Source organism: Dendrobates tinctorius, unplaced genomic scaffold (assembly GCF_039654945.1).
Source record: "Dendrobates tinctorius isolate UK_male_01 unplaced genomic scaffold, ASM3965494v1 ptg000192l, whole genome shotgun sequence".
Taxonomy (NCBI): domain Eukaryota; kingdom Metazoa; phylum Chordata; class Amphibia; order Anura; family Dendrobatidae; genus Dendrobates; species Dendrobates tinctorius.
The window spans coordinates 5,735,908-5,757,048 of record NW_027361859.1 but is presented as its reverse complement, the minus strand read 5'-3'; the positions used below and the strand labels follow the sequence as shown (position 1 = coordinate 5,757,048).

General features: G+C 44.1%; 1 protein-coding gene across 2 annotated transcripts in view; it reads right to left on the bottom strand.

Annotated features, from left to right (window-relative positions):
- Nucleotides 1-8,727: 8,727 nt before the first annotated feature.
- LOC141055791 (uncharacterized) overlaps nt 8,728-21,141 on the bottom strand; it is a 109,192-nt gene continuing 96,778 nt past the window's right edge. Inside the window, exon 8 of one of the 2 annotated variants that reach the window (XM_073552500.1) lies at nt 8,728-10,734. In XM_073552500.1, the coding sequence (XP_073408601.1) occupies nt 9,860-10,734 (875 nt within the window). In that variant the 3' untranslated portion in view covers nt 8,728-9,859. Of the gene's footprint in view, nt 10,951-21,141 lie in introns of both variants that reach the window. The other variant, XM_073552499.1, reaches the window with a different exon arrangement.

The following is a 21,141-nucleotide window of genomic DNA, read 5'->3' as shown; positions in this document are numbered from 1 at the left end:
GTGAAGGGGAAAATGAACTCATAACAGTTTGCACTCAAAATCTCACGATACATGAGATACATTCATTCTTTCATGTACACGGATCAGTCGTCCTGGTCGCCTTGCAGAGAAACAACCCCAAAGCATGATGTTGCCGCCCCATGTTTCACAGTAGGTATGGTGTTCTTTAGATGCAACTCAGCATTCTGTCTCCTCCAAACTCGACAAGCTTTGTTTCTACCAAACAGTTCTACTTTGGTTTCATCAGACCATATGACATTCTTCCAATACTCTTCTGGATAATCCAAATGCTCTCTAGCAAACTTCAGATGGGCCCAGACATGTACTGGCTTAAGCAGGGGGACACAGGACTGGCGTATAGCAAATGTGGTGCCAATATTCAAAAAGGGGACAAAAACTGAACTTGGAAATTATAGGCCAGTAAGTTTAACCTCAACTGTGGGTAAAATCCTGGAGGGTTTTCTAAGAGATACTATACTGGAGTATCTGGAGAAGAATAACCTCATGACCCAATATCAACATGGGTTTACAAGGGACCGTTCCTGTCAGACTAATCTGATAAGCTTTTATGAAGAGGTAAGTTCCGGAATGGACCAAGGGAATGCAGTGGATGTGGTGTACATGAACTTTTCAAAAGCTTTTGATACGGTGCCACACAAAAGGTTGATGCATAAAATGAGAACAATGGGGATAGGGGAAAATATGTGTAGGTGGGTTAAGAGCTGGCTCAGGGATAGGAAACAAAGGGTGGTTATTAATGGAGCACACTCAGACTGGGTCACGGTTAGCAGTGGGGTACCACAGGGGTCAGTTTTGGGCCCGCTTCTTTTTAACATATTTATTAATGACCTTGTAGGGGGCATAGAGAGTAGAATTTCAATATTTGCAGATGACACTAAACTCTGCAGGGTAATCAATACAAAGGAGGACAATTTTATATTACAGGAGGATTTATGTAAACTAGAAGCTTGGGCTGATAAATGGCAAATGAGCTTTAATGGGGATAAATGTAAGGTCATGCACTTGGGTAGACCGAACAAGATGTATAATTATGTGCTTAATTGTAAAACACTGGGCAAAACAGTCACTGAAAAAGACCTGGGTGTATGGGTGGACGACAAACTCACATTTAGCGGCCAGTGTCAGGCAGCTGCTGCAAAGGCAAATAAAATAATGGGATGCATTAAAAGAGGCATAGATGCTCATGAGGAGAACATAATTTTACCTCTATATAAGTCACTAGTGCGACCACACTTAGAATACTGTGTACAGTTCTGGTCTCCGGTGTATAAGAAAGACATAGCTGAACTGGAGCGGGTGCAGAGAAGAGCGACCAAGGTTATTAGGGAACTAGGGGGTCTGCAATACCAAGACAGGTTATTACATTTGGGGTTATTTAGTTTGGAGAATCGAAGGCTTAGGGGTGATCTTATTACAATGTATAAATATATGCGGGGACAATACCAAGAGCTTTCTAATGATCTTTTTACTCTTAGACCTGTGACGGGGACAAGGGGGCATCCTCTACGTCTGGAGGAAAGAAGGTTTAAGCATACTCACAGACGCGGATTCTTTACTGTAAGAGCAGTGAGACTATGGAACTCTCTGCCATATGATGTTGTAATGAGTGATTCCCTACTAAAATTTAAGAAGGGACTGGATGCCTTTCTTGAAAAGTATAATATTACAGGGTATATACACTAGTTTCCTTAATATTGCGTTGATCCAGGGAGCAAGTCTGATTGCCGTATGTGGAGTCAGGAAGGAATTTTTTTTCCCCAATGTGAAGCTTACTTGTTGCCACATGGGTTTTTTTTGCCTTCCTCTGGATCAACATGTTAGGGCAAGTTAGGATAGGATATGGGTTGAACTAGATGGACTTAAAGTCTCCCTTCAACCTTAATAACTATGTTACTATGTTACTTCTGGCACTGCAGAATCTGAGTCTCTGGTGGTGTAGTGTGCTAGTAATGGTAGCCTTTGTTACAGTGGTCCCAGCTCTATGAAGGTCATTCACTAGGTCCCCCTGTGTGGTTCTGGAATTTTTGCTCACCATTATTGTGATCATTTTGACCCAACAGGGTGAGATCTTGTGTGGAACCCCAGATCGAGGGAGAATATCAGTGGTCTTGTATGTCTTCCATTTTCTTATTATTGCTCCCACAGTTGATGTCATCACACCAAGCTGCTTGCCTATTGAAGATTCAGTCTTCCCAGCCTGGTATAGGGCTGCAATTTTGTTTCTGGTGTTTTTCGACAGCTCTTTGGTCTTCACCATAGTGGAGTTTGGAGTGTGACTTTGAGGTTGTGGACAGGTGTTTTTTATACTGATAACAAGTTCAAACAGATGCCATTACTACAGGTAATGAGTGGAGGACACAGGAGCCTCTTAAAGAAGAAGCTAAAGGCCTGTGAGAGCCAGAAATCTTGCATGGTTTTTAGGTGACCAAATACTTTCCACCATAATTTGCAAAATAAATCTTGCCAAATCAGATAGTGGATTTTCTGGATTTGTTTTCTCATTTTGACTCTCATAGTTGTGGTCTACCTATGATACCAATTACAGGCCTCTCTCATCTTTCTAAGTGGGAGAACTTGCACAATTGGTGGCTGACTAAATACTTTTTTTCCCCCACTGTACACTACATATTAAGGACATTTTTCAATTTTTCCACTATTTAATGCATGGGTGCTTTTAGGACTTCAATGACTACATCTTCATGCACCGGTCTTTTACTGGTCTCCTGACCAAATTACCCAGTGGGATCTATCCCATTTTCACAAATGCCTCAAACATCTACCTCAGCCCCCTCCTGTTAAATTCTGTTCTGCATCTACTGCCTTCAAATTGCCTGTGGCCTGTCAGGACTACACAATATCTTCTCTAAGCATAGGGCCAAGAAACTGCCGACTCGTCAGCTGTATGAATGAGCCATTCCCCTTCTTCCAAGCATGGAACCACCTAGTGAGAGCGTTTATCTTCTCTCTCTCCCACAGACTGAGACAATGTCTGCATTTATTAAAGAGAACCTGGAGATGACATTCAGCCAAAAATATTCATCCTGTCATGATCCAAGTTGGAGCTGACAGATTAAATGCACAAAGTAACCTTTTTTTTTTCCTTTGGCTGTGTGCCAAAGGTGATTTTGCCCCTGGTGGTCATTAGGGTCATTGCACTGTGGTGGTTTCAGTTGTAGTTTTCCCCCGGTGGCCATTAGGGTCATTGCACTCTGGTTATCTTAGTTTGTGGACGTGATTATGTAACAGGTGTGATTGCTCTATAAAAGAGTGTCAGGTGTGTCAATCACTGTTGGTGATAAGTTCCTCATTTGCAAGAAAGCCTGGGTGAAGAATGGAGCTGAAGGAGAGTCACAGGCAGCTCAGCGAGAGTCCTGGAGTAGCAGCTATGGTGTCTGCAAGGAGGGCTGACATGGCTTGGTGGAGTGTCAGCTATGGTATCTGCAAGGAGGGCTGGCATTGCTTGGTGGAGTGGAGGCTATGGTGTAGAGCTGCACTCAGGATGCTGGACTCGGTTGCTGGAAAGCTGGACTCAAAATGTTGGACTCTTTGGCAGAAAAGCTGGACTCATTTGCGGGACTCTATTTCTGGACAGCTGCACGCAGGTGGTGGACTCTGTTTGCTCCAAGGCTGCACTATGGTGTTGGATCCGGTCGGAGGAAACGATGCATGCAGGTGGCGGACTCTGTTGTTGGGAGCGTAAGCAACAGAGCAAAGCTAAGTGGTGTTCCCATGTTTTGACACTTTTCCTTATGTGTATTTTAGTGCAGTGGTGGGATTAGTTTCCGCACCGACCATTTCCCTAGTGAGGGTTTAGGTGCAGGGCGAGCTAGGGATATTAGGTATCCTGATCGGCGCCCAGTGCGGAATCAGCCTAGGGAACGTTAGGAGTGTAGAGACACTGACTCAGGGGAGTGCAGGGGGTCTCCCCTTCCCCCTTCCCTATCGCAGGGCCACCATTGTTATTGTTACCCAGGTTTTCCCTATCCCCTTTGTCTGGTTGTATTAGTTACCGGCCTGGGGGCCGCATCACACTGGACAATTACACGTGCCGTGTCCTGTTGTATCAGTTACCGGCCTGCTGGCCGTGTCACACAGGACGGGGCACATGACACATCCCCAACTGATGCAAGTTTTTTCTTTGTTAACAAAAAAGATGGATCCAGGACACCATACATAGACTATTGAGGCTTGAATAAACTCACTCTGAAAGACAGTTATCCATTGCCCCTCATCTCTGAGTTATTCAGCGGAATTAAAGGTGCTATTGTCTTCACCAAGATAGATTCGCATGGTGCTTATAACTTAATTCTTATCAAAGATGGGAATGAATGGAAGACAGTGTTCAACATCTGCGATGGTCACTTTAAATATCTGATGATGCCTTTGGGATTATGCCATGCACCGGCTATGTTTGAGCACTTCATTAAAAACATCTTTTGTTATGTCCTGTATCAATATGTCTTAGTTTATTTGTACAACGTCCTAATTTTTTCCAGAGACGTGGACTCTCATTACCTTCATTCCCTTTTCATTCTAATGAGACTACGATGAAACCTCTTCTATACCAAATTGAAGCAATGTCTGTTCAAGTGACAACAATTGCCATTACTTGCCTACATCATCTCTTCTGGCGGTCTTTATATGGACAAAGAGCAATTTTCTGTCCTACTGGATTGGCCATATCTAGTCAGTCTTAAGGCTGGTCAAAGATTTCTTCAATTTCCAAATTATTACCACCAGTTTATTAAAAGTTACTCTGTGATCGCTCCACTGATGATCCTAACTTGAAATGGCACTAATTTCCAGAACTGTCAATCTCCTCTTAAAGCCTTTCTAAAACTCAAGACTGGTTTCTGTACTCTTCCTGTCCTGAACCATCCTGATGTGGACAGACCTTTCTACCTTGAAGTGGATGCCTCTGCTATTGGGGTAGGAAACTTCTCTTGAAAGATATATCTAGAGCAAAAAGTCATACCTGTGGACTCTTCTCCAGAAAAACAAAATTATTCTATTGGTGACTGAATTCTTAGTCATAAAATTGGGAATTGAGGAATGGCAACATCTTCTTGAAGGAATTACACTCCTAGTGACTATATTGACTGCAAAAACCTGGAGTATGTTCAGTCTGTTCATAGGCTAAATATCTGTCACTCATGATGGTTGCTCTTTTTCTTACAATTTGCTTTCTTCCTCTTTCGGCTGTTATTGACTCATTTGGGAGGAGCCATAAAAGGAGGAGGCTACTGGTACACACCGGTCTCGGATCTAGACTGGTCCTCTCAACTCTTTTGTGCTCAGTGTCAGGCTTTGCAAGTGGGCCTGCGTGCTCCCATGTGATCACCTGTCTAGTTCTATTTAAAGTCTACCAAGACCTGTGACTTGGTATTAAGACTCTTAGTTCTTTAGTGTCCTCAAGTGCTTCCAGTATCTGCTCCCTATCAGCTTTGTGATATGCTGTCTGCTTGCAGCTGTCAGTGGTTACGGTATCTGCTCCATATCTGCTTCCTGGTGTCTTGTCTGCCTGTGGTCTCCAGCGCTTCTAGTACCTGTTTCCCATGTAACTTACATGCCTGCTGCACCAAAGTCTGTGACCTGTGTACTCACCCGGTCCTAGGGCTTGGAGGATCCACCTCACCACGTGAGACAAAATATCATTACAAACACTTTCATATCTTATCTCACATTGCTCTCATTTCTGATCCTCCTCCCTCATTGACTGCCATTCGATGAGATCTGGAAGAGATTATAATGATAAATAGCTCTGCGGTACCAGGTCCTTTTGTCTGCCCTTATTCACACACTGATGTCAACTTTGACGCGGGATAAGGTTTTAATATTAGACAGTGTAGGACTGACCTGTTGACAGAGTCACCTTGCCGATGGTGGGACTGCTTTTATGCTATATTTGATCAAAAACAGTATTACTAAGAACTCTGACTTATTTAGATGCCCTTTTGCTTTTTATTTAATTACATCAGGGTTTTTCTCATTTTGTCTTTTGTAGGTTTTGTATGCTTTATGGCCAATGTGAACATGTGTTTATATGCTGCATGTATACCAACTCAAACCAAGCTCAATTTTTGTGTTCTTTTCTTTGTACTTTGCATTCTGTGCAAGCCGGCGTGTGGCCTCCCTCTTCTGAGCTAGAAATTGTATTTAAAGGCTTCCCCTGACTGGTGTCCACTGGTTGAGACCCAGTCCTTTTGTCTGCCCTTATTCACACACTGATATTAACTTTGACACATGATAAGATTTTTAATATTAGACAGTGTAGGACTGCCCCGATCACAGAGTCACCTTGTCGATGATGGGATGACTTTTATGCTATATTTGATCAAATACACTATTATTAATAGGCAATAGGCAAGCAGCTTGGTGTGATGAAATCAACTGTGGGAGTAATAATAAGAAAATGGAAGACATTCAAGACCACTGATAATCTCCTTCGATCTGGAGCTCCACGCAAGATCTCACCCCGTGGGGTCAAAATGATCTCAAGAATAGTGAGCAAAAATCCCAGAACCACACAGGGGTACCTAGAGAATGACCTGCATAGAGCTTGGACCACCGTAACAAAGGCTACCATCAGTAACACACTACACTGCCAGGGACTCAGATTCTGCAGTGCCAGATGTGTCCCCCTGCTTAAGCTAGAACATGTCCGGGCTCATCTGAAGTTTGCTAGAGAGCATTTGGATTATCCAGAAGAGTATTGGGAGAATGTCATATGGTCTGATGAAACCAAAGCAGAACTGTTCCATACTTACTGTGAAGCATGGGGTGGGAACATCATGCTTTGAGGCTGTTTCTCTGCAAAGGGTCCAGGACGACTGATCCGTGTACATGAAAGAATGAATGGGGCCATGTATTGTGAGATTTTGAGTGCAAACCTCCTTCCATCAGCAAGGGCATTGAAGATGAAACTTGGATGGGTCTTTCAAAATAATAATGATCCCAATCACACCGCCCGGGCAATGAATGAGTGGATTCGTAAGAAGCATATGAAGGTCCTGGAGTGGCCTAGCCAGTCTCCAGATCTCAACCCCATAGAAAACCTTTGGAGGGATTTGAAAGTCTGTGTTGCCCAGTGACAGGCCCAAAACATCACTCCTCTAGAGGAGATCTGCATGGAGGAATGGGCCAACATACCACCAACAGTGTGTGCCAACCTTGTAAAGACTTATAGAAAACATTTGACCTCTGTTATTGCCAACAAAGGATATATAACAAAATATTGAGATGAACTTTTGTTAATGACCAAATACTTATTTTCCATCATATTTTGAAAAATAAATCTTGCCAAATCAAACAAGGTGATATTCTGGATTTGTTTTCTCATTTTGACTTTAATAGTTGTGGTCTATCTATGATGTCAATTACAGGCCTCTCTCATCTTTTTAAGTGGGAGAACTTGCACAATTGGTGGCTGACTAAATACTTTTTTCCTGACTGTACACCGAGAGACAAATCTCTGGTAATACAAAGTTGAACTATAACATAAATAATAGCTTAGGGCAGCACGGTGGCTCTGTGGTTAGCACTGCAGCCTTGCAGCGCTGGAGTCCTGGGTTCGAATCCCACCAAGGACAACATCTGCAAGGAGATTGTATGTTCTCCCTGTGTTTGCGTGGGTTTCCTCCGGGCACTCCGGTTTCCTCCCACATTCTAAAGACATACTGATAGGGAATTTAGATTGTGAGCCCCATCGGGGACAGTGATGATAATGTGTGCAAACTGTAAAGCGCTGCGGAATATGTTAGCGCTATATAAAAATAAAGATTATTATTAATAGCTTAAACTTTACAAGCTAATAATTCTGCACCAAAAAGTAAAAATGAAAGCTGGGTAATTATACTAGTCTCCTACAAAAGAATCATTTCTAAAACGGAAACAAATCAGTGATGCTTAATGTAATTCTTCCTTCAATGCAACCATACCAGCTCTCCCTCAACTATACAGATCCTACGGCAATATCTTAAAGGGCATGTGTCATAACATTTGACTTATTTAAACTATTAATATGGGCATACAGGTTATAGAATGCTGAAAAAAGTCCTACCTGTGTGTCTAATATCTGGTGCCTTGTTGAGAAATCATCTTTCATTACATTATATAAATGACCTCTTCCAACCTCTGGGGAGGATGGTGCCTGGAAGATAACTCTGCCTCCAGAGCTTATTTTACATGAAGGGGAGTTACCAGTGAGACAACTAAAACAGAACAGGAGAAATGATATTTGTCTTCTTACAAACACATTTTTGTTTCTCTCTCAGCTCTGCTTTATTGCAACAATATTACAACCCTGTCTGTTTGTGAGCTGGAAGCTGAAAGGAACCTGAATATGTGTCAGTTATTAGCACACACAGCTCTGCAGTGAGATCAGGAGAACAGAGAGCGCCATTACACATCACACTGGTAACCATTACACATCAGATGGGTAACTCCCCCTTATACTGTATTTCAAACAAGCTCTGGGGGCAATTATTTCCAGGCAGCGTCGTCCCCAGAGTCAGGAAAAGACCCCTATATAAAGTGATAAAAGATGATTTCTCTGCAACAACACATCTGATATGAATCATACAGGTAGAACTGGTTTCTGCATTCTACAGCCTGTATGACCATGTTAATAGTTTAGGTAGGTCAAATATGGTGACAGATTCCCTTTAAAAATAGACAATATAAAAGATAGATACAAAGAGATTGATATTAACATTACAAACAGTTGTTTATTAATCCTTGGTTACAAGTTCTAAAGGGGCGGTCCGACACCTGTCTTCTATGTGGTCTGGTATCAGGTGCGGGTAGATGCTGTTGTACTTGATTAGGACAGTTGAAGAGGGAACCATCCAGTCCCCAGTTGATCTCATCTGATTATTAAGACACCAGAATTATTAGATGTGACATGTTTGGTGTCTGATGTTTGCCTCAGCAACTGTCCTGATCATGTATACAAAACGAGTGCTGGTCAACCCCTTTAAGATGAACTTATAGTGTTCACATAAAGGTAAAGTATTGGAAATACACGGTGAAATATTTACATTGTGATAAACATTCTACTTTCCGATTTTTATTGGTCATTACATTTTCTAATCATTTTCATTTAGTGTTCTAAATTGCTTTCACTTTTAGAGTTGTGACTTAAAGAAAACCTGTCAGGTCCCCCATGCCCTCAAAACCATGTTATTACGCCCCTGTGGGTATGTGAACATAATATGCACGAGCAGCGTCATCGCCGCTCATGCAAATCTGTGCACGAGCGCCACTCATTCCGACAGTCACTGCCTCTCTGAAGCCAGGTGTACGCTTCCTGGCTTCAGATTCACGGTGCGTACTGCGTATGTCCAGAAGTTCTGAAGATGGATTCCGGTCATGCTCAGTACGTGGCTCTGGAGCCGGGAAGAGTATACCTGGTTTCAGAGATGCAGTGACGTCGCCGGAATGAGCGGCGCTGATCCGCAGATTTGCATGAGCAGCAATGACGCTGGTTTGTGCAAGTTATGTTATCACGCCCACAGGGGCATGATAACGTGGAAAAAGGGCTGACTAGTCTGGGGCAACTAACACCCAATTGACTAGTCAAAGTCCTCGTTAGCTTAGGAAAATGGAAGTTATAAATGCATTTTTAAGGTCTTTATTTCACTGAATTATGCTATACAGGGCTAGTTAGGGAGGGAGTTTGAAGACAGATAACTGAATGCTGCTGGATTGGAAGGATGGAGGACCTGGCCAGTTCCCGTTAACTTTTACTGTAACTTAAAAATAATTTTATGAAATGGATACTTCCCTGTGTGTAGGGAAATATATAAGTTCTTTGTTAAACATTTTCCAATTCTCAATTTTAAAGTGGCTTCTCCCCTTTGTGTGTTCTCCGATGTGCAGCAAGATTTGATTTGCTGGAAAAACCTTTACCACATTTTGGACATAAAAATGGCTTCTCCCCTGTGTGAGTTTTCTTATGTCTAACAAGATTTGTTTTGTCGGTAAAACATTTCCCACATTCTGAACATGAAAATGGCTTCTCCCCTGTGTGACTTCGCTGATGTGCTGAAAAATTTGCTTTCTTGTTAAAACATTTCCCACATTCCGAACAAGAAAATGGCTTCTCCCCTGTGTGAATTTTCTTATGTGCAACAAGATTTGTTTTGTAGGTAAAATATTTCCCACATTCTGCACATGAAAATGGTTTATCCCCTGTGTGAATTCTCTGATGTGCAGTAAGATTTTCTTTCTTGTTAAAACATTTTCCACATGTGGAACATGAAAATGGCTTCTCCCCTGTGTGGCTTATCTGATGTCTAACAAGTTGTGATTTAATGCTATAAGATTTACCACACATTGAACATGAAAATGGCTTCTCCCCTGTGTGAGTGCTTTTATGTTTAACTAGATCCCCTTTGTAAGTAAAACATTTACCACATTCTTCACATGAAAATGGCTTCTCCCCTGTGTGAATTCTGTGATGTACGGTAAGACTTGTTTTTTTGGTAAAACATTTCCCACATTCTGAACATGAAAATGGCTTCTCCCCTGTGTGAGTGCTTTTATGTTTAACTAGATCTCCTTTGCAAGTAAAACATTTCCCACATTCTTCACATGAAAATGGCTTCTCCCCTGTGTGAATTCTGTGATGTACAGTAAGACTTGTTTTCTTGGTAAAACATTTCCCACATTCTGAACACGAAAATGGCTTCTCCCCTTTATAAGCTTTTTGATGTCCAATATCCCTTTTGTTATTTTTGTTTTGCTTAACAGTCTGTAATGACTTAGAAGATAGGACCTGATGATTAGGAATAGATGATAGATTTTTGCTGTGAAGTGCTGGCTGTTTATCTGGAATAATGTCTTGCTCTTCATACATATATGGTGTGGTACCATCATCATCTGTTTCAAAATCAGTAACTGTCAGATGTCCCTCTGACACACAGTCATCTGCCAAGAAAAAAATATATATTTTTTAATAAATGCATTCTTTGGAAACAGATTGTATTAAAATTCAATTACTAGCTGACAAAGACAGGGGTACAAACTGTAGACTTCAATGCAAGGAATAATAGATTATGTTATTCAACCAAGAGGTTGTACAATTTTAAAATATTTCTTCTAATGTTAGTTTTTGTATAGTTTTATATTTTAATGTGCTTGTCACCAAATTTTTCTAATGAAATGTTCAGTGGAGAATTTACATTATGCAGAACAGTTCACCCTTGGACAACAGCCTTGGATTAGTTATGATGATAAACCACAACAATGAGGCCAGGTGATAATGACATCTCCATGATTGGGCAGATCTGGTTCTACCAGGCAGCACTTATCCATCTTTTCAGGATGAGTTGTTTGTCAGTGGCCTCATTTTTTGTGTACATGTAACTTATTAACACACTTTTTAATAACTCTTAGTGGAAATGAATAGAAAATAAAAAACACTTCTGCCAATTTTACGCTATTCGCTGTGTTGCACAAATAAAATGCTAATCGTGGGTCAGTACAAAAATGGCAATAGCAACTGCAATCCGTCGCTTCCTATAGCCTTCAACAAGCTTCTTACACCTCTCAACTGGAATTCTAAACCACTGTTCTATTGCAAACTACTCCAGGTCTCTCATATTTGAAGGGTGCCTTCTCCCAAAAGCAATTTTAAGTTTTCTCCACAGGTGTTCAATGGAACTTAAATCCGGACTCATTGCTGGCCACTTCAGAACTCTCCAGTGCGTTGTTTTAATCTATTTCTGGGTGCTTCATGACGTATGTTTGAGGTAATTGTCTTGCTGGAAAACCCATGACTTAGGACACAAACGCAACTTTCTTTCACTGGGCACTACATTGCAACCCAAAATCATTTGGCATTCTTCAAACTTCATGATGCCTTGCACACATACAAAGCACCCAGTGTCAGCTGCAGCAAAACAACCCCAAAATATCTTTGAATCTCCTGCATATGTGACTGTAGATACTATATTCTTTTGTTTGTAGGCCTCAGTCAGTTTTCGGTAATCAGTAGAATGATGTACTGTGCCAAAAAGCTCTATTTTAGTCTAATCTGGCCACAAGATGCTTTACCAGAAGGATTTTGGCTTACTCAAATACATTTTGGCAAACTGCTGCCTAGCTTCTTTATATCTCTGTGTCAGCAGTGGGGTGCTCCTGGGGCTCATGCCATTACATTGTATTTAATTGAAATGGTAACGGATAGTTTGTTCTGACACTGTTGCACCCTGAGCAAGCAAGACAGCTTGAATTTCTTTGGAACTTGATCCACCATCTGGACTATCCTGTGTTGCAACCTTTCATCAATTTTTCTCTGCCATCTATGTCCAGGGAGATTAGCAACATTACCATGGGTCGTAACCTTATTGTTTATGTTGTGCACCGTGGACAAATGAACATTAATCTCTCTAGAGATGGACTTGTACAACAATTTTGGCTTTCAAGTCCTCAGATAGTTCTTTTCTCTTCTTTCTGTTCTCTATGCTTAGTGTGGCACATATAGACTCACAATGCAAAGATTGAGTCAACTTCTCCCCTTTTTATCTGGTTTTCATAGTGCTCACACCTGTTACTTGCCACAGTTGAGACTGAATGAGGATCACACGCTTGAAACAAAGTTATTTACCGACAATTTTGGAAAGGTGCCAACAATTTTGACAGGCCCAGTTGGAGGGTTTTGTGTGAAATTATGTCCAATTTACTTTTTTTCCTGTTTTTTTGTGTTGTTCCAATACAAATAAAGGTAATAAACATGTGTTTAACAAAACATGTGGAATTGCAATAATTTTCTGGGAGAATACTTAATTTTCTAGAACGCTTTCAAGGGTGCCAACATTGTCGACTATGACGGTACTTTTTTAGTATGTTTTTGACACTGGTTTACGGCTCTTTTTGGTGTGTCATGCTTAAAATAAAGTTGCTTTCCTTTTGATACTTTGTGGTATTTGACTTTGAGAAAACTTTATTGATGAAGTCATGTGCAGATTACAAGCTAGTGGAAACTCACTAAACATCATGTGGTTTTTTTTTTACCTGCGGGCTTTCCACAGTTAATGCAATTTTATAGGGAAAATCTGGACATAACTCAGTGTACCCGCAAGAGAAATTGACATCTTGTGCATTTGAAACATGCACCACAGGTCAAATTTCACAGCATTTCTACTTAATTATGCCAGATATAAATTCCATAGGACCAGAATCATAGATTATTGTCTGAACTATTCACTAAGAAATTCATGTGTTTATTTCTTTGGTTTGTCAAGAGTCTGAATGGTAACTCTTCTGGTACGTTGAATTGATTTTTGTAAATTAATGAATGGTTATTTACCTCTTATATCAGCTCTTACAGCTTATTGTACTGATATCTTTGCAAAACAGGGATGGAGGATCACTGAACATTGATGTTTGCTGAAATGTTGATTACACATTATACAAGGTCATGCAGTTTGTTGACTTGCAGTCATTGAAGGATAAACTATAAATATTCAAACAATGTGGTTAACATCATCACCCCTTTCCCTTGACCTGTGAATGGTGGCTTGAAGGACAGTTGCAAAGGAGACTTTTCCTCTGTTCCAAGTGACTCTACAGGATGTCAGATTAGGGGACAACAATCCCAACTGGAAGAACACAGATGTCCTCCATTGACCATCACTAAACCCTCAGACGTCTTGAAGAATCCAGGCTGTGGCAATCAGGTCACCTGACGATATACCTCAATGCTGTCGGTTAACTTCCTAAGCATGTTGGTTGCCTACTCTGTGGGTGCCCGCCAAAAGCGGGGTGCCCCGGTAGGGGTAGTCAGCCCTGGAAGTGACTCTTATCCCGGTGAGTCAGAGGAAGGGTGACACCCTGTAATTTGCACCATCTTGCGTATTTTGCTGGGACTGTTCTATGTGTATTTTCCAGTTTTGTGGTTCAATAAAGTATTGCCACACTGTTTTACCTTCACCCTGGGTTGTCGGAGTAGTATTCTGCCCATGGTAAAAGGTGAGTGGTCGTTCAGTGGGATGATCCCTGGTCCATGTGATTTTGAACCAGTGAACTAAAGCACCCGCTGACCCCCTGTCTCCACAGCATGTTATTTCTTTAAATTCCATCCACCTTGTTGGAAATGTAAGACGCTGTATTTCTTAGGCAGCATCAAAATGTCTTTGTGGGAAATTAGCCGAAATATTGAATTGTTTTGACACTTTATTTTTTACAAAGTTTACCGTACAGTATAATTGACATTAGGAACTAAGAGGACTTGAGGAGGATGAGTAACAGGTGGATTTGGATGCAGACACTGAGTTGTCCCAGGCTCATACAGACGATATAGCTTACTCTCATTGTGAACTTGATAATGATGACAATGAAGACACTGACTAGGATGACTAAATGTCATATACTGGGGAGGAGAGTGAAATAGCATGGTCTTTAGTCACACTAATGAGCATTGCAAGCTGACTTTTTTGTTGCTTGCAGGCTGACAGGTGTAATTTTACAATCATTAAAGTGATGATTGTTGGTTAGCCATGCTGTTAGACCCTCTCTGTAAAACAAACTGTGAAAATTTTTAGTGATTTTCAAAAGAAGGAAAACCTGAAGTATTACCAGGATAAGTTCTATATTCAGCTTATGGTAGCTTTCGCCCTGCAGATACCTGCTGTATGTCTGACCTGGTATACACCTGATGAAGGCCTACTGTCATGTCGGACGCTGTTCACACCACAGCATCCGGCAGGCAGAGGTAGTTCCATCTCCAGCCACTATAGCCTCAGTGGCGCCGGCCTGATCTTCAGGCTCTCGGGGGTTAATCCTGCTGGAGACCAGGTTGGATGGTTAGTCACGCCCACGGTCTTTAAATAGTCATGCTGGCCTATGGGCGTCGCCGATTATAGCTTGTGTTTCATACCAAGTGGTTCCGGTCTGGAGTGGAGGTGTTCAAGAGAGAGAGATTCATATCTGGTGTCGTATGATCCGTCGTTATCCTTTCTCCTTCCCATATTTGTGTTTAGTTGTGCCCTGTTCACATTACTGTTTATTCCTGTGTGTGTGCGGCGCAGTGCAGTTTAAGTTCTCCCTGTCTGTCATTATTTGTGTGGGAGCTTTGGTGGTGACTTCTCACTGGGTGGAGGGTGGAGGGTTAAGTGCAGGGCTGAGCAGGAGATAAGGAAAGGTCGGAGGCTCAGGCATTTGCACCTTCAGCAAAAACCCTGGGTTGAGGGTCAGACAGGGTTTCCCCTAGTAAAGGGACACCACAGGGGCCCCGGGTATTTCAGCCTTAGTTGAACTAAGCCCCCGTGACATTATAATCGGCCCACATTTTTTCAGGAGTCCATGGATCCCATGGATTCCATAACCCGCCAGTTGGCGGCGCTGTCCATACAGGTCTCCGAGTTGAATGGGGCAGTTCAGCAGCAGGGCCTGGTAGTAGCAAAGGTGCAAACGGCATCTGCAGGTATCGGTGCAGAGCCGAAGTTTCCGCTGCCAGAACGATTTTCAGGCGATCGCAGCAAATTTGTCGTATTTCGGGAGGCCTGCAAATTATACTTCCGCATGCGGCCAATATCCTCAGGTAATGAGGCCCAGCGAGTAGGGCTGGTGTTGTCATTACTGAGTGGTGACCCCCAAGCATGGGCATTTTCCTTACCACCTGACTCTGCTACATTTCATTCGGTCGATAATGTTTTTTCTGCCCTCGGGCTCATTTACGATGACCCTGACCGACTGGCTCTAGCGGAATCTAAAATCCGCGCCCTCCGCCAGGGGGAGCGCTTGGCAGAAGACTATTGTTCGGAATTTCGCCGCTGGGCTGTAGACACACAGTGGAATGACCCAGCACTGCGGAGCCAGTTTATTCATGGGGTATCAGGGAGGGTGAAACAAGCCCTCCTGATGTATGAGACTCCGGCATCATTGGAGTCTGCCATGAGTTTGGTGATACGTATTGATCGCCGTTTTCGTCAGGGGGCACAGGAGACGCTACCTCTGGGGGAAAACAGAGGTGCAGGTGTGGTTGAAGTAGATGAGTCCCCTGAACCTATGCAGATTGCTGGCGTGGCACAGGTTCAGCCTCGCGCTCCGGGAGTCCGGAAGTCCGGAGCATGTTTCTACTGTGGTAAAGGTGGTCATTATGTTAACGTTTGCCCGGTACTACCTAAGAGGGTCACACCGGCGGAAAACTGTTAAGCTCAGAGGGTATGGAGGAGACCCAACTGAGCGTATGCATATCCTCCATGATGGTATCTCAATGTATGCTCCCTGCCAAGGTTATTGTCGCCGGCAGAGAGCTACCTATATCAGTGTTTGTGGATAGCGGTTCCGCCACCAATCTCATAGATGAGGAGTTTGCACACACCGCCGGGTTTAAGATTGAAAAACTTCCTCACCCCATACAGGTGGTGACCATTAATGCTGTTCCCCTCCCTCAAGGGGAGATTACTGAGTTTGTGGCAGAGGTGAAACTCCACATTGGGGTCCTACATTCTGAGTCGGTTACATGTAGGGTCCTCCGTAATCTCCCAGCTCAAATGGTCCTGGGTTTTCCATGGCTGTCCAGGCACAACCCGGTAATTGATTGGAAAACTCAGGACATAGTACAATGGAGTGGTTTCTGCCAAGACAATTGCTTGGCCACATGTGTGTCCGCCGTGACGCGCAGCCTGCCGGAGGCTTTGCAGGATTTCGCGGATGTTTTCTCTGAGAAGGGTTGCTCAGAACTGCCTCCACATAGAGCCTATGACTGTGCTATTAGGCTAAAACCCGGGGCCAAATTACCTAAGGCCAGGATGTTTAATATTTCTGGCCCTGAGAGACAAGCTCTGAAAGACTACATCGCGGAGAGTCTGAGCAAAGGTCACATCCGGCCTTCGTCCTCGCCTGTAGCCGCGGGGTTTTTCTTCATTAAGAAGAAAGATGGGGGGTTACGCCCGTGTCTGGATTTCCGAGAGTTAAACCAGATTACTATCCGTGATCCCTACCCAATGCCGTTGATCCCGGATTTGTTCAACCAGGTAGCGGGGGCAAAATGGTTTTCCAAGCTGGACCTCAGGGGGGCGTATAACCTCATAAGGGTCCGTCAGGGGGATGAGTGGAAGACGGCGTTTAACACTCCTGAGGGTCATTTTGAGAGTCTGGTTATGCCGTTTGGGTTGACCACCGCGCCTGCCGTTTTCCAACATTTTATTAATGATGTCTTTGCTCATGTCCTGGGGAGATTTGTGATTGTATACCTGGATGATATCCTCATTTATTCTAGCGATTGGGACACTCATTTGCAGCATGTTAGGCAGGTGTTACAGTTGCTCCGGGAGAACCAGCTCTATGCTAAGCTGGAAAAATGTTTATTTTTTGTCCAGGAGTTGCCCTTTTTGGGATATATTGTGTCCGCAGCTGGTTTTAAAATGGACACCGCTAAGGTGCAAGCGGTGTTGCAATGGGAGAGGCCGGAGAGTCTGAAAGCACTCCAGCGGTTCCTGGGGTTTGCGAATTATTATAGGAAATTTATAAAACACTTTTCGACTGTCGCCAAACCGCTCACGGACATGACAAAAAAGGGTGCCGATCTGGCGAACTGGCCTGAGGTGGCTATACGTGCATTTGAGCGTCTGAAGAATAGTTTTGCTTCAGCCCCCATTCTGGTGCAACCAGACGTGTCTAAACCTTTTGTGGTAGAGGTTGATGCGTCGGAGGTGGGAGTGGGGGCAGTACTGTCTCAAGGCTCGTCCTTGAGCGAGATGCATCCATGCGCCTACTTCTCCAAGAAGTTGTCGCCGGCCGAACGGAATTATGATATCGGCAACAGGGAGTTGTTGGCCATCAAGCTGGCTTTTGAGGAATGGCGACACTTCTTGGAGGGGGCGGCTCACCAGGTCACAGTTATCACCGACCATAAGAATCTGCTCTACCTGGAGTCGGCCAAGCGTCTGTCTCCTAGGCAGGCTCGCTGGGCATTGTTTTTTACTCGTTTCAATTTTCTTGTGACGTACCGTCCCGGGGCTAAAAACACCAAGGCGGATGCTTTGTCTAGGTGTTTTCCGGGGGGAGAACCTCGGGAAGAGCCGGTACCCATCCTCCAGAAAGGGGTAGTGGTCTCGGCTCTCACGACTGAGGTAGAGGCGGAGATTGCCGAGGCCCAAGAGGAGGTACCACCAGGACTTCCCGCCAACAAATCATTTGTACCCCTGCATCTTCGGCCTAAGGTGTTGAAGGAACACCACGATTCGGTACTGGCTGGTCACCCAGGGGTGAAGGGCACCTTAGAGCTGGTATCGCGTCGTTTCTGGTGGCCCAAAATCCGGCAGGACGTGGTCTCGTACGTGGCAGCTTGCATCACGTGCGCTAGGGCTAAGTCACCCCGAACCCGTCCTGCTGGCACGCTACAGCCTCTGGGGGTACCCAATAGGCCATGGACAGAAATCTCCATGGATTTTATCACTGACTTGCCAGCCTCGGCAGGGAACACGGTCATCCTGGTGGTGGTTGACCGTTTTTCAAAGATGGCGCATTTTGTGGCGTTGTCTTCTTTGCCCAATGCTAAGACGTTGGCTCAGGTATTTGTGAAGGAGGTGGTCAGACTCCACGGAATACCGTCTGACATAGTATCTGATAGGGGTACGCAATTTGTGGCGAGGTTTTGGAAAGCTTTTTGCTCAAGGTTGGGGATCAAGTTGTCACATTCATCGGCGTTTCATCCACAGTCTAATGGACAAACTGAGCGCATGAACCAAAATCTTGAACAGTATTTACGATGCTTTGTGTCCGACAACCAGGAGGAGTGGTCTACTTTCCTTCCTCTGGCCGAATTCGCATTAAATAATCACCGCCAAGAGTCATCAGGAGAGTCTCCATTCTTTTGTGTGTACGGTCAACATCCTCAGTTTTGTACCTTACGTCAGGGTGACTCCGGGGGTGTCCCGGAGGAGGATCAGCTAGGAGCCCAATTGTCATCAGTCTGGAGGCGGGTGAAACAGCGTTTGTTGAGCATGAGTGCCAGGTACAAACGGGTGGCTGACAGTAGACGCGTGCCAGGTCCGGACCTGTGTGTGGGTGAATGGGTGTGGTTAGCTACGAAGAACATAAAACTCAAAATCCCTTCTTTAAAACTGGGTCCAAGGTTTATTGGGCCTTTTAGGATTTCTGCCATCATTAACCCAGTGGCTTATCGGTTGGAACTTCCCGCAGTGTACAAGATACACAACGTGTTTCACAGGGCTTTATTGAAAAAGGTGGTAGGCTCTGTGGACACAACGCCGATGCCACCTCCAGTCATGGTGGATGGCGAGTTAGAGTTCGAGGTCGCCAAGGTAGTGGACTCTCGAGTAGTACGCCGTACTCTTCAGTATTTGGTGCACTGGCGGGGGTATGGTCCAGAGGAGAGGTCTTGGGTTCCAGCCTCAGACATACATGCGGATCGGCTGGTCAGTTCTTTTCACCGTCGTCATCCGGACAAGCCGGGTCCTATGAGTCTTGAGGGCCCTGGGGTCCCTCGTAGAAGACGGGGTACTGTCATGTCGGACGCTGTTCACACCACAGCATCCGGCAGGCAGAGGTAGTTCCACCTCCAGCCACTATAGCCTCAGTGGCGCCGGCCTGATCTTCAGGCTCTCGGGGGTTAATCCTGCTGGAGACCAGGTTGGATGGTTAGTCACGCCCACGATCTTTAAATAGTCATGCTGGCCTATGGGCGTCGCCGATTATAGCTTGTGTTTCATACCAAGTGGTTCCGGTCTGGAGTGGAGGTGTTCAAGAGAGAGAGATTCATATCTGGTGTCGTATGATCCGTCGTTATCCTTTCTCCTTCCCATATTTGTGTTTAGTTGTGCCCTGTTCACATTACTGTTTATTCCTGTGTGTGTGCGGCGCAGTGCAGTTTAAGTTCTCCCTGTCTGTCATTATTTGTGTGGGAGCTTTGGTGGTGACTTCTCACTGGGTGGAGGGTGGAGGGTTAAGTGCAGGGCTGAGCAGGAGATAAGGAAAGGTCGGAGGCTCAGGCATTTGCACCTTCAGCAAAAACCCTGGGTTGAGGGTCAGACAGGGTTTCCCCTAGTAAAGGGACACCACAGGGGCCCCGGGTATTTCAGCCTTAGTTGAACTAAGCCCCCGTGACACCTACATGGCCGAAACGCGTTGTGTTTTTTTATAACAAAAAATGTTTTAATGTTTTTATTGCCTTTTAAAAAATTTTGCATTTTACTTAGGCTGATTTCACACTTGCGTTTTTTAGCGCTGCGCCTTGTGCGCTATCGTGCACATGCGCATTGCTCCCCTATATTTAACATGGGTGCTCATGGTCTAGCACATGCAAAAAACAGCATTACAGACCATGGGAACGCATGTGTGCGCTAGGACATGCGCACGCATGCGTTTAAAATTGCATGCGTTTTTTCAGTTAACATGGTGAGAAACTGGTTAAATCGCATGCGCAAAAAAACAGCATCGCATGAAAAATGCATGATGCATTTTTGCATGCGTTTGGTATGCGCACGAGGTGCAGCGCAAAAAAACGCTAGTGTGAAACTAGCCTTAGCCAATAAAATATCATCTAATTTAACGTCAGAGATACTCAGTTATTTGGCTATATAACCTTCTTGCTCCAAATTGGTTAAGGATCCTCTGAAGGAAGCGCCCTGAAACTTCTTTATTTGATTTATGCCAATGATGGAATAAAAATTCAAGTTTTTATTGTAACGAGCTGGAATTTGCCCTTTTTTCCTACGTGTATCTCCAACTTGTCTAGGAAGATGATGTTACAGAGATGCGTCAGGCAACTTGCAAAACTCGACATGGAGCACAGCAATGGGCAGCGGTCATATGGGAGTGTAGCCAACCCGGACTGGACAGGTGATTAACACAGCAATCGCCAATAATTAGATCTACCAGTGGGGACATGGGAGACTGACTCTTTATCAACAAGGCAATGATGCCACTGCCACTACCTGCCTGTTGATCATGATCCAAGCTGTACTGAATATGCAGCCAGTGCTAAAGACATCTCCTGCCTGTCCATTATGTTTCAAACTGTACTACTGCTGCTGCTAATGCCCTTAGACAACCAGAAATCATTTGCCTGTCTATTGTGTTTTATACTCTGCTGCCCCTGAGATTGAACCCTGCCCTGCACAGGGTAGATCTAACAAAAACTCCCAAAAG